The sequence below is a fragment of the Fundulus heteroclitus genome, unplaced genomic scaffold (genome assembly GCF_011125445.2).
Source record: "Fundulus heteroclitus isolate FHET01 unplaced genomic scaffold, MU-UCD_Fhet_4.1 scaffold_53, whole genome shotgun sequence".
NCBI lineage: Eukaryota > Metazoa > Chordata > Actinopteri > Cyprinodontiformes > Fundulidae > Fundulus > Fundulus heteroclitus.
The window spans coordinates 1015835-1028135 of NW_023396956.1; the positions used below are offsets into that span (position 1 = coordinate 1015835).

Consider the following 12301-nt stretch of genomic DNA (forward strand, 5'->3'; position numbering starts at 1 on the left):
CTGGTTCTGAACGGCTTTCAGGTTCTGGTTCTGAAAGGCTTTCAGGCTCTGATTCTGAAAGGCTTTCAGGTTCTGAAAGGCTTTCAGGTTCTGAAAGGCTTTCAGGTTCAGGTTCTGAACGGCTTTCAGGTTCTGGTTCTGAACGGCTGTCAGGCTCTGGTTCTGAAAGGCTTTCTGGTTCTGAAAGGCTTTCAGGTTCTGGTTCTGAAAGGCTTTCAGGTTCTGAACGGCTTTCAGGTTCTGGTTCTGAAAGGCTTTCAGGTTCTGAACGGCTTTCAGGTTCTGGTTCTGAAAGGCTTTCAGGTTCTGAAAGGCTTTCAGGTTCAGGTTCTGAACGGCTTTCAGGTTCTGGTTCTGAACGGCTGTCAGGCTCTGGTTCTGAAAGGCTTTCAGGTTCAGGTTCTGAAAGGCTTTCAGGCTCTGGTTCTGAAAGGCTTTCAGGTTCTGGTTCTGAAAGGCTTTCAGGTTCTGAACGGCTTTCAGGTTCAGGTTCTGAACGGCTTTCAGGTTCTGGTTCTGAACGGCTGTCAGGCTCTGGTTCTGAAAGGCTTTCTGGTTCTGAAAGGCTTTCAGGTTCTGGTTCTGAAAGGCTTTCAGGTTCTGAACGGCTTTCAGGTTCTGGTTCTGAAAGGCTTTCAGGTTCTGAACGGCTTTCAGGTTCTGGTTCTGAAAGGCTTTCAGGTTCTGAAAGGCTTTCAGGTTCTGAAAGGCTTTCAGGTTCTGGTTCTGAAAGGCTTTCAGGTTCTGAAAGGCTTTCAGGTTCTGGTTCTGAAAGGCTGTCAGGTTCTGAACGGCTTTCAGGTTCTGAAAGGCTTTCAGGTTCTGGTTCTGAAAGGCTTTCCGGTTCTGGTTCTGAAAGGCTTTCAGGTTCTGAAAGGCTGTCAGACTAACTGGTTCCTGTTTCTCCACAGCTGAGAACGGCGCTGGATAAAGTCGAGGAACTGGAGTCCAGCAACAGCCACCTGAATAAAAGGCTGGAGAAGATGAAGTCCAGTCGTGGCTTGGCTCCGACGCCGTAACGGACCCGTCGGCCTCGGTCCAAACGGAACCGGTTCCTCCTCCTGCTTTCCAGAACAACCCAACCTGGTTTTCACAGCAAACACATCCCCACCAAGCAACGTGCCATTTTCTGTTTCCCAGTGAGACGGGGTTCTGCTCGGCGCTGGGCGCAGCCACAGCAGAACCCAAAGGGTCCGGTTTGTGTTCTGCTGCTGCACTGAAGGCGCCAGAGTTCAGAGCCGGTCTCACTCACCGTTTCCTCGTCTCCACCCAGACTAGCGTGGGTTTTCCGGCTGAACATGAACTCGGCGCCTCCTCAGGATGAGCGGTTCGTTAACGAAGCGGGTCGCCGTGCTGGGCCTGCAGAACCTGCCTCACCTGAGACACACCTGCCTGCTTCTTCCTGCTTCACGCAGTCGGTCGCCGGCTGGCTCTTGTGCACGCTCGCTGAGACGGGGACACGGAGGAGGTGTCAGCAGGAGACGCACTGGGGAGATGCTGTTCACTGTTTACAAAGCTTTAAAATGTTTGTAAGGACACATGAAGAACTGTAATCTTTGTGCAATAAAATATCAAAGTGATTCGTTTCTTTTCCCACTTTGTGGCGTTGGAGCATGAAGTCTGGTTACAGGTCGCTTAGAAAGCAGCGATGCTGAATGTGATCACTGCTCTGCAGAAGTGAGGCAGAAACTTTGGTTCAGCTGCAACAATTAGCTGAAATGGTAGAGAATAAATCTGACAGGCTTTAAATGTGCTGAACAACAGAAGCTAAAGCGTGTCAAGGTTTAATGCTGTAAAACTGCTTAAAATATCATTCAGTCCCTTCAAAATCTAAAATGAATATACTTTTAGCTGTTGTTTTAACCTTAGCTCAGATTAGCTAACTGTAGCATCTATGCCAAAGGAGGATTATGGATAATACCACTAGCCAAACCTTAGCTAGCATGCTAACATTAGCATGTGTCAGTGTTTCTTAAATTACCCAATAAGAAATTAAAGGTCTGAATTATGCTTCCATCAGAACAGTGGTTCAACTAAAAGTCCGTCCGTCCGTCGTCTTCCTCTTATCCGGGGTCGGGTCGCGGGGGCAGCAGCTTCAGTAGGGAGGCCCAGACGTCCCTCTCCCCAGCCACTTGGGCCAGCTCCTCAGGAGGAATCCCAAGGCGTTCCCAGGCCAGCCGGGAGACATAGTCCCTCCAGCGTGTCCTGGGTCTTCCCCTGGGCCTCCTCCCGGTGGGACGTGCCCGGAACACCTCACCAGGGAGGCGTCCAGGAGGCATCCTGACCAGATCCCCGAGCCACCTCAACTGGCTCCTCTCGACGTGGAGGAGCAGCGGCTCTACTCTGAGTCCTCCCCGGATGACTGAGCTCCTCACCCTATCTCTAAGGGAGAGCCCAGACACACTACGGAGAAAACTCATTTCAGCCGCTTGTATCCGGGATCTCGTTCTTTCGGTCACGACCCAAAGCTCGTGACCATAGATGAGGGTAGGAACGTAGATCGACCGGTAAATCGAGAGCTTGGCCTTTTGGCTCAGCTCTCTCTTCACCACAACGGATCGGTACAGCGCCCGCTTCACAGCAGACGCTGCACCAATCCGCCTGTCGATCTCCCGCTCCATCTTCCCCTCATTCGTGAACAAGACCCCAAGATACTTGAACTCCTCCACTAGGGGCAGCACATCCTCCCCAACCCGGAGAAGGCACTCTACCCTTTTCCGGTTCAAGACCATGGTCTCGGATTTGGAGGCACTGATTTTCATCCCGGCCGCTTCGCACTCGGCTGCGAACCGCTCCAGTGAGAGCTGTAGATCACGCCCTGATGAAGCCAATAGGACCACGTCATCCGCGAATAGCAGAGACGCAATCCTAAGGCCACCAAAGCGGATCCCCTCAACACCTTGGCTGCGCCTAGAAATTCTGTCCATAAAAGTTATGAACAGAATCGGTGACAAAGGGCAGCCTTGGCGGAGTCCAACTCTCACCGGAAACGAGTCCGACTTACTGCCGGCAATGCGGACCAGACTCTGACACCGGTCGTACAGAGACCTGACAGCCCTTATTAAAGGGTCCGGTACTCCATACTCCCGGAGTACCCCCCACAGGATCCCCCGGGGGACACGGTCGAATGCCTTCTCCAGATCCACAAAGCACATGTAGACTGGTTGGGCAAACTCCCATGCCCCCTCAAGAATCCTGCTGAGGGTGTAGAGCTGGTCCAGTGTTCCACGGCCAGGACGAAAACCACACTGCTCTTCCTGAATCCGAGATTCGACTATCCGACGGACCCTCCTTTCCAGAACCCCTGAATAGACCTTACCAGGGAGGCTTAAGAGTGTGATTCCTCTGTAGTTGGAACACACCCTCCGGTCCCCCTTTTTAAATAGGGGGACCACCACCCCAGTCTGCCAATCCAGGGGAACTGCCCCCGATGTCCACGCAATGTTGCAGAGCCGCGTTAACCAACACAGCCCCACAACATCCAGAGCATTAAGGTACTCAGGGAGAATCTCATCCACCCCCGGAGCCTTGCCACCGAGGAGCTTTTTAACAACCTCGGCAACCTCAGCACCAGAGATGGGAGAACCCGACCCAGAGTCCTCAGGCTCTGCTTCCTCAATGGAAGACGTGTTGGTGGGATTAAGGAGGTCTTCGAAGTATTCCGCCCACCGACGCAAGACGTCCCGAGTCGAGGTCAGCAGCACACCACCCCCACTGTAAACAGTGTTGGTACTGCACTGCTTCCCCCTCCTGAGACGCCGGATGGTGGACCAGAATCGCTTCGAAGCCGTACGGAAGTCTTTCTCCATGGCCTCTCCGAACTCTTCCCACGCCCGAGTTTTTGCCTCGGCGACCAGCCGAGCCGCCTGCCGCTTCGACTGCCGGTACACATCAGCTGCTTCCGGAGTCCCACAGGCCAAAAAAGCCCGATAGGACTCCTTCTTCAGCTTGACGGCTTCCCTCACCGCTGGTGTCCACCAGCGGGTTCGAGGGTTGCCGCCACGACATGCACCGACAACCTTGCGGCCACAGCTCCGACTAGCCGCCTCAGCAATAGAGGCGTGGAACATGGTCCATTCAGACTCAATGTCCCCCGCCTCCCTCGGGACGTGTTTAAAGTTCTCCCGGAGGTGGGAGTTAAAGCTCCGCCTCACAGGGGACTCCGCCAGACGTTCCCAGCAAACCCTCACAGTACGTTTGGGCCTGCCCGGTCGGACCGGCTTCCTCCCCCGCCATCGGAGCCAACTCACCACCAGGTAGTGGTCGGTGGAGAGCTCTGCCCCTCTCTTCACCCGAGTGTCCAAGACATGCGGCCGCAGGTCAGATGAAACGACAACAAAGTCGATCATTGAACTGCGACCTAGGGTGTCCTGGTGCCAAGAGCACATATGGACACCCTTATGCTTGAACATGGTGTTTGTGATGGACAATCCATGACGAGCACAGAAGTCCAACAACAAAACACCACTCGAGTTCAGATCAGGTGGGCCATTCCTCCCAACCACGCCCCTCCAGGTCCCACTGTCATTGCCCACGTGAGCGTTGAAGTCCCCCAGCAAAACGAGGGAGTCCCCAGGAGGGGCACTCTCCAGTACCCCTTCCAAGGACTCCAAAAAGGATGGGTAATCTGAACTGTTGTTTGGCGCAAACAACAGTCAGAACCCGTCCCCCCACACGAATGCGGAGGGAGGCCACCCTCTCGTTCACCGGGGAAAACCCCAACGTGCCGGCACCGAGATGGGGGGCAACAAGTATGCCAACCCCAGCTCGGCGCCTCTCACCATGGGCAACTCCAGAGTGGAAGAATGTCCAGCCCCTCTCAAGGAGACTGGTTCCGGAGCCAGAGCGGTGCGTCGAGGTGAGTCCGACTATCTCTAGTCGGAACCTCTCAACCTCGCGCACAAGCTCAGGCTCCTTCCCCACCAGAGAGGTGACATTCCACGTCCCAAGAGCCAGCTTCTGCAGCCGAGGATCGGAACGCCAAGGAACTAAAAGTAATTTGCATAATTTAAAATCTCTGTTAATTTTAATAGAAGAAAAGTTAAAATTCTTTAAACGTATGAAAGTTTAGGAAACTAGCAGTTAATGGCAACATGCTAGCATTAAGTTTGTTGTTTTTTAGTAACAGTCTAGTGCAGCGACTAAATTTGTAAAATCAAATCTGACTGCTGAGTTTTGGTTATTTTATTTTGTAGACACATAATTCTGGCCTGGCTGTAGACGGCGCCACGCTTTCTGGGAAAAACAAAACAGGAAATCCTTTAAAAAGTTAACAGTCGATGGTTTTCAGTGGTTTCTTTGTGTTGGATATTCATCATTAGTTTAAATATTCTTTAGACATTTAGAAGTAAAATAAGGATACACTGCTGATATAAGGTCAACTGAGGTCAATTACTGGAATCCCATTTCTTTTCACATCATAAAAATGCTTAAAAATAAAATGTGAGGAAAATTACAGTTGTCTTCAAATATGAACTGTGGTGTAAAAGTGTTTACAGACGGAGAGAGAAAGAAGGAAAATGGACAGTTTGTTGAAAATGTTTTTGTCCCTGATCCAAAGCACTTATTTAATTGTTAATAAATTAAACCAAGAAGAGAAACTTTACTAAAATGTACACTTTGTGCCCCCATAAGGCCAAAGAAACGCATGACATTCTTTGCTGTGTTCAACTTCATAGACCTTTGCACACTCATCCAGGTTTGTTGGACAGACTTCTTGGCGTTTCTGAGTGCGGACTGTCACAGTACGTCCGTTTCTGGACGCGCTGGACCATCCGTCGGCCGTAGAAGTCCCTGTACTCTGCTGGAAGCTCGTCCAAAGCATGCAGAGCCTTCTCCAGAGTCTGCAGAGCTCGAGTCGCAGCCACAGGGTCTTTGTTGCCGTATGGGTCCTTCTTGTCATAGCTGTCAGCAGGTAGGTGGCGCCAGAAGACATTCACACCCACTCCAAAGCTCAGAGCACGGGTGTTATGGAACCACAGCGCTGAGGACAACAGGACGATGTGAGACGTCTTTTGATCAGAATAGTTGGGAGCTTTGACGTTTGCCTACCAGGGATGAAAAGCAGATCTCCAGGCTCCAGAACGCAGTCGTATCTCCTCGCTTTTACAAACTCAGGAAACCGTTTCAGATCGGGAGCATCAATATCCAGGACCTCTGACTTGTCACCTGATTGGTTCAGCCAACAAAATGAAACTTTAATATTACACCAAATAATTTACCTCTGGGTGTAAATGGGCGGATCAGTGTTACTTCCAGACATGTTTTCATCGGGTCTCACCGTTCAGATAGAGGTGTAGAGCATCCTGAGGGCTGAAGAGCACCACCCTCTTCCTTCCTGTGACCTGGGCCAGCAGGTTGTCCATCACCTTAAAGAGCAACCATCAAAAACAGAAGAATCTTCCTAGAGAAACACGTTCTAAAAACGTTTAAAGGACGGTGTTCAAACCAGATCGCACAATTAAAGCTGCAGTTAGATGCTAAGACGGCTAAATCAACCAGTTATGTGTTAGAACTCACGTCGTAGTGGGTCCACAGCTGCAGACCGCAGGAGCTGATGCGGAAAACACTGGAGAAGAACTGATCCGACTCAAAGAACTGTGGGATGTCAAAGTCCTCAGCCAGGTCCGGGAACTGTTTGCTCAGGTCTGCAGGTTCCTGCGGAGAAAACGCCGTCTGAAGGGACTGGACGGAAAATCTGGCTTCCCAATCATCAAAGTCTGGAAACTTTTGTACTTAAACTCAGCTGAGTGGGACCTGAATAGCACGTCTGGTTTAAAATGTTTTATTGTAAAATCAGCAGACAAGATCAGACGAGAACATCAGCGATTATTAGATCAGCGCTTTGGACCAGTTGGGCCCATCAGGACGTGTCTGCTATGGTCCACGGAGGAAACCCGACTCTCCAGCTCCTCGTGGGGGATCCCAGGCCAGGAGGTACAGCAGGCCAAGGAAACTGAAATTAAGTAACATGTTCTTAAAATTAGTATATTTTTCCTTGATTTGAGCAGCTAAATAAGACTATTTGCCAATGGAATGAGAATTTCTACCCCTAAAATAAGATAATTAGACATCCTGCACTCAAAATAAGATGATGGAGATGAATAGCTCTCATTTTAAGTGCAAAAATCTTATTCCATTGGCAAATAGTCTAATTTAGCTGCTATAATCAAGGAAAAATATACTAATTTCAAGAGGATTTTACCTACTTTGAGTTCCCTTTTTGCAGTGCAGGAGGTAACCCCGAGAAAAAGCCTGACTCCTCTTTTACCCCACGCTAGAGCCCAGCCAGGCTGCAGAAGAAGCTGCTGTCAGAACCTTTGGACAGGGCCTCGTACATTTGGTCCCGATGCATATTTCATGGCCAGAACTCCTTCTCCAGGAAGCACCCAAACATGGTCATTACAGCGGGCGAAGCTCCGATCCATCACCTGCCATCACTCAACAACGCACTACGGTCCTGGGTGGAGAGATCTCCACCTGTTTGCAGGGGAACATTTCATGTAAAGGATAACATCGTCTACTTTCAGGGTTTTACCTTCCTGACGTCCTCTCCCAGGGACCGAAGATAGTAGCTCTCATCCTGAAGTCAAAGCCAGGAGTTTACTCCACGGAAGGAGAATATTCCACAATAAAACGTTGACGGATTCCACATGGACTGATCCTACCTCACACAGGAAGAAGTCCAAGTGTTTGGTCTCAGACGCTCTTCTCACATATTCATTAAACGGCAGAGTCCTGTTAATTAAAGACATCCAGCGGGTTAGAAATCGCCTTTTACTGCTAAAATAATTCACGTTAAAACTCGTACGTGTGAGCTTACCTGTAGACAAAGTTCTTGTGGAGAAAGTCCATCTGCGGTACTGTCGAGACGTGGATCTTCACCTCCCTCTCGCCTCCTTTCATCCCAAGATATTCGACCGTCCACCTTTCCACACAGGGGCCGAGGGCCACGCCCCTCAGGACGGCCGGCGTGCGCTGGACAACAGGGAGACATCACAAAACCCTGAAGCAGAGTTTGTCCACAGCCGATTCATGGGAATGAAATCAATTAAGTGGAAATAATCAGATGAGAGTGATCACCTGAAACCATTTACAACTTTGGTGCATTTCAGGTGAGCGCTAAAACGATGCCAGAGAGAAAAGACTTCAACGTGACCGCAGAGAAGTGACTGTTGCTGCTCATGGAGTTATAAGGTCAGGTCCACCCTGTCCACGGTCCATCATTCTGCAGGATGCTTTACCCCCGATACTCCACCTCTAACTCTTCTATCACTGACGCTTTGCAGGCGCTGTCTTGATGTGTGAGCATAACTCACACATCAGATCACTATGTCAGCTATAGACATCATAGTTCATGGAGACTCCTGTGTGAAGTGTCCCATACCCACCGCTACTGCTAGAGGACACGCCTCACCACGCCTTCCACATGTCCTCCACCGCAGTCAAAGCCTCTTCTTTCTACAAAGAGTGGGCCAGCATGGAGCTCAGGGACAATGTCCTTAGACAGGCCGGAGCAAATTAAGAGATGTCTGAGCAGCAAAGCAGCACGTCTGGAGAAACCCAAACACCTAAAAAGCACCTGGTGGAGGGATGACGGTCTGAGACGCCAAAGCCTTCCCAGTCCAACGTAAGCAAACCGGGTTCTGAGCAGGACAGTGACCCTAAACGCAACAGCTGGTCCAGAACTGAGAAAGAAAACCATCAAGGTGTAGCAATGGTCTAGTCAAAGTCCTTAAACTGATGGAAACGCTGTAAAGACCAATAAAGACACGATAGTAACAACTGCTGCTAGGAGCTGTTTATCTGTGGGTGTACTTAGTTTTTAAACAGCATTTTTCCACTAATTTCTCTCAGGTTCTGGAGGTTCTGGAGGTTCTGGGGACATGCAGCCTGTAGGTTGGTGTCTGCAGAGGCCTGGTGTAGCACTGAAAACGGTCCTCCTGCTATGTGAGGAGCAGGTTCCGCTTACCCCGGGGTAGACCTCCTTCAGAAACACCTCCCGGTCCACTTCGGTGAAAATCGGAACCGCTACTTTTTCCTGGAGCTCCATTTAAAATCTTTCAGGAGTGTCTTTTTTTTTCCGGAAGTTACGGACTGAGAGCTTCCGCTGGTGTTACATTGTTATTGCTCCCCACAAGCAGGGGAAATATAAAGATTAAAAAGTGAATTTCTTTTTTTAATGACGTGTAAAATGTTGGTTGTGTTAGTTAAACCTGACGCTGGTTCTCAGGTAATATTTCAGCGGGTTTTTGGTTGTCTGCGCATCGTGTTTCTACCCGGAAGCAGAAGCGAAGCGGACGGGAAAGATGGTCTCCCTCCTGTTCAGGTGTTATTCCCGGCTGCCGTCGGCCGTCACGCTGACCCGGTTCGGTTTACACCAGAACCTGGGTCGGAATCCCCAGCGCTGCGTAGCCCGGACGGGTAACGTGACGGCGGGCCGGTCCTACGGCTCGGAGCGGGAGCAGAACCCGCCGAAGCAGAAGGTGGTGGTGGTCGGCATCCCCAACCCGTTCATCTGGTTCCGGACCCGCATCTACTACTTCCTGATCAGAACCTACTTTGACCGAGACTTCAGCATCGAGGAGTTCACGGAGGGAGCCAAGCAGGTTCTGTAGAAAGCAGACTTTACGCTGCGCTCAGAGTTCTGGTTGCGTCACACACCTGGTCCCAGACAGAACTATTCATCCATCCATCCTTCCATCCATCTAACTATCCATCCACCCATCTAACTATTCATCTAACGAGCAGCCAGCCAGCAAATATCATCCAGCCGGTCAGCAGCCAGCCATCCAGGGAGGCAGCCAGCCAGCGAAGATTCAGCCAGCCAGCACCAACTATCATCCACTAACGATCATCCAGACGGCATACGGGCGCAGCCTGGCATTATTTCATCCATTCATCTAACTACCATCCATCCAACTATCCATCCATCTAATTATTCATCCATCCAACTATTCATCCATCCATACTTTCATCCATCCATCTAAATATTCATCCATCCTTTCATTATTTAATCCATCCATCCATCCATCCATCCAACTAACTATTCATCCATTCATCCTTTCATTATTTCATCCATCCATCCATCCCTCCATCCATGTCTCCACCAGTTCCTCTCCTCCTGTTCTCGATTCTGGTCAGGACACCAAAGTTCTGCTCGCCATGGGTCCATTTGTCCTCCATCAGTGCTGCTGGTTCTGCAGGTTCTGCGGGTTCTGCGGGTTCTGCTGGTTCTGTTCTCATTTGGACTCTTGTTCCGTCCTGCAGGCCTTCTCCCACGTCTCCAGACTTCTGTCTCAGTGTCAGTTCCAGGCTCTGGAGGGGCTCGTGGCTAAAGATGTGAGTACGACGAAGCAGGAGGTCCGATCTGGTTCTACCAGTGGTTCTGCTGCAGGAGACCGGCAGAACCGGACTGGACCTCCTGCTGGCTCCTCACGTCTCCTTCCTGCTCCCTGCAGCTGATTGGAAAGCTGGAGGAGAAATGCAGCTCGCTGCCGTTGGACTTCCAGAAAGCTCTGTCTGCAGATCCTGATGAGATCATGTACACCACGCCGGGGGACGTGGGCATCTTCTACGACACCAACGGTGAGCCGGTTCTCCTCACACGGTCCAGCAGTCAGAACCAGAACCTCCTGTGTTCTCCCACCATGGAGAATTCAGGCCAGAGATGGAAAACCTTCTTTTACAGTTCCCACTGACTTCAAGGCAGACCAAAGCTTCCTTATGAAACTCTGGAGCCCCGTACCAAAAACGGAAATAATTACATTAAACTTTATTTATATAGCTCCAGTTCACATCACATCATCATCAAGGCTCTTTCCAAAGTCAGCTTCCATCAGATCCTCCAGGTTGGTGAGAAAGTTTCCTCTCTAAGGAAACCCAGCAGGTTGCATCAAGTCTCTCCAAGCAGCATTCACTCCTCCTGAAAGAGCGTAGAGCCACAGTGGACAGTCGTCTGCATTGTTGATGGCTTTGCAGCAATCCCTCATACTGAGCATGCATGAAGCGACAGTGGAGAGGAAAACTCCCCTTTAACAGGGAGGAGAACCTCCAGCAGAACCAGAACCAGGCTCAGTGTGAACGCTCATCTGCCTGCATATAAAGTTTCCTTCTGAAACATCAGCTTCTCTGTATCCAGAACATAAATAGTCGAGGTTTTTATTTCCTTTATTTTTCTCTGTAGCTACACCTTCATGGATTAATTTATCATCATCCCTGATGCAGATAAATTCAATTCTTTGGTTACGCTTTAAAATCTGAAACTTGGTTGAAAGAAATAGGAAATTAAAGGAAATGCACCAGAAGTTCTGATCATCTGGTGAAACTCTACCGGTCCTCCTCATCAGTTTAGCTGCTGCTGCATCAGACCAGAGATGATGGCTGATGCCTCCAGAGGTAAAGGTCTCCAGCAGCGCCCCCTGCAGGCCAGGAGACCTCAGCCTCCTCAGCAGGTAGATTCTGCTCTGACCCGTCCTGTAGAGAACGTTATGGGTCCAGTTTATGGTTCTGGTGAACACCCAGGTACTGAGGAGGGTCCACTTTAACCTGAGGTGGTTCTGCTGGTACCAGTCCACAAAGTTCTGGTTCCACTGTGTCCTGCTGCTCTCTGACTCCTGTCCTCCATCTTTGCTCGCAGGCAGGAAGTTCGTCAGCATTCTGATGCGGTTCTGGTACCTGACGAGCGCGCGGCTCCCCGACGACGGCATGGAGGGAACCCGCGTCTTCAAGGTCGCCATCGGAGACGGCGAGGCGGAGACCAAGAGGCTGCTGACGGCGATCTACGAGTGGGTTCCTGGTCAGAGCGCCGCGTCCCTGGAGCTCTGAGCCCAAAGTCACGGTTCTGTCTGTGTTCTGGTCCAGATTCCAGAGGGAGTTCACCAAAGGGGTTCCCCCGGACTGGACCATCACCCGCATAGAGCACTCCAAGCTTCTGGACTAGGCTCCGGTTCTGAAGCAGCCCTGACCACGAGTCCGCTCCAGTGTGAGCAGAACCGAGAGTCCTCCAGAGGAGACGGGACGCAGCTCCGGTCCACAGGCGTCTCCTCCCACAGAACCAGCTGCCCTGAACCGGGTCGGGCCTCCTGACCGGGTCTGGTACCGTGACGCCTGCAGTCCACACTCCCAGGTTCCTCTGGAAGACGAGCGCAGAGGAAATGTGGCGGCGCTGACGGCCCATCATGTTAGGAAATAAAACCTTTTAATCTGCTTTATTTCAGAGGAAACTTTCAACAACATGTTTTATTTCAGTTAGAACATCAGAACTTTAGGAGATTAAATAAACGGATCAGCTCCAATCTAA

General features: G+C 50.7%; 3 protein-coding genes across 4 annotated transcripts in view; 2 read left to right on the plus strand and 1 right to left on the minus strand.

Moving 5' to 3' along the window:
- Nucleotides 1-1580, plus strand: part of lrrfip1a (leucine rich repeat (in FLII) interacting protein 1a) — a 46784-nt gene extending 45204 nt beyond the window's left edge. For both annotated transcript variants that reach the window (XM_036132697.1, XM_036132696.1), the window contains one exon: nt 912-1580. In XM_036132697.1, the coding sequence (XP_035988590.1) occupies nt 912-1019 (108 nt within the window). In that variant the 3' untranslated portion in view covers nt 1020-1580. The remainder of the gene's footprint in view (nt 1-911) is intronic.
- A 3813-nt stretch (nt 1581-5393) lies between these two features.
- Nucleotides 5394-9108, minus strand: tyw5 (tRNA-yW synthesizing protein 5). The gene is made up of 8 exons (XM_012856490.3): nt 8972-9108; nt 7823-7977; nt 7668-7737; nt 7538-7582; nt 6520-6657; nt 6281-6368; nt 6052-6168; nt 5394-5983 (listed from the first exon to the last, which is right to left on the minus strand). The coding sequence occupies exons 1-8, from the start codon at nt 9050-9052 to the stop codon at nt 5691-5693; spliced, it is 987 nt and encodes a 328-aa protein (XP_012711944.2). The 5' UTR covers nt 9053-9108; the 3' UTR covers nt 5394-5690.
- A 165-nt stretch (nt 9109-9273) lies between these two features.
- Nucleotides 9274-12301, plus strand: maip1 (matrix AAA peptidase interacting protein 1). Its single transcript, XM_012856492.3, has 5 exons — nt 9274-9608; nt 10270-10341; nt 10461-10587; nt 11639-11786; nt 11863-12301. The coding sequence occupies exons 1-5, from the start codon at nt 9309-9311 to the stop codon at nt 11939-11941; spliced, it is 726 nt and encodes a 241-aa protein (XP_012711946.2). The 5' UTR covers nt 9274-9308; the 3' UTR covers nt 11942-12301.

Excerpts from the sequence above, each read along its gene's own strand:
- maip1 (XM_012856492.3), top strand. The coding sequence starts at position 9,309 with ATGGTCTCCCTCCTGTTCAGGTGTTATTCCCGGCTGCCGTCGGCCGTC. Across the intron at positions 9,609-10,269 it reads TCACGGAGGGAGCCAAGCAG|GCCTTCTCCCACGTCTCCAG; the intron begins GTTCTGTAGAAA and ends TCCGTCCTGCAG. Across the intron at positions 10,588-11,638 it reads CATCTTCTACGACACCAACG|GCAGGAAGTTCGTCAGCATT; the intron begins GTGAGCCGGTTC and ends CTTTGCTCGCAG.
- tyw5 (XM_012856490.3), bottom strand. The coding sequence starts at position 9,052 with ATGGAGCTCCAGGAAAAAGTAGCGGTTCCGATTTTCACCGAAGTGGAC. Across the intron at positions 7,978-8,971 it reads TGAAGGAGGTCTACCCCGGG|CGCACGCCGGCCGTCCTGAG; the intron begins GTAAGCGGAACC and ends CCTGTTGTCCAG. Across the intron at positions 7,583-7,667 it reads TGGACTTCTTCCTGTGTGAG|GATGAGAGCTACTATCTTCG; the intron begins GTAGGATCAGTC and ends CTTTGACTTCAG.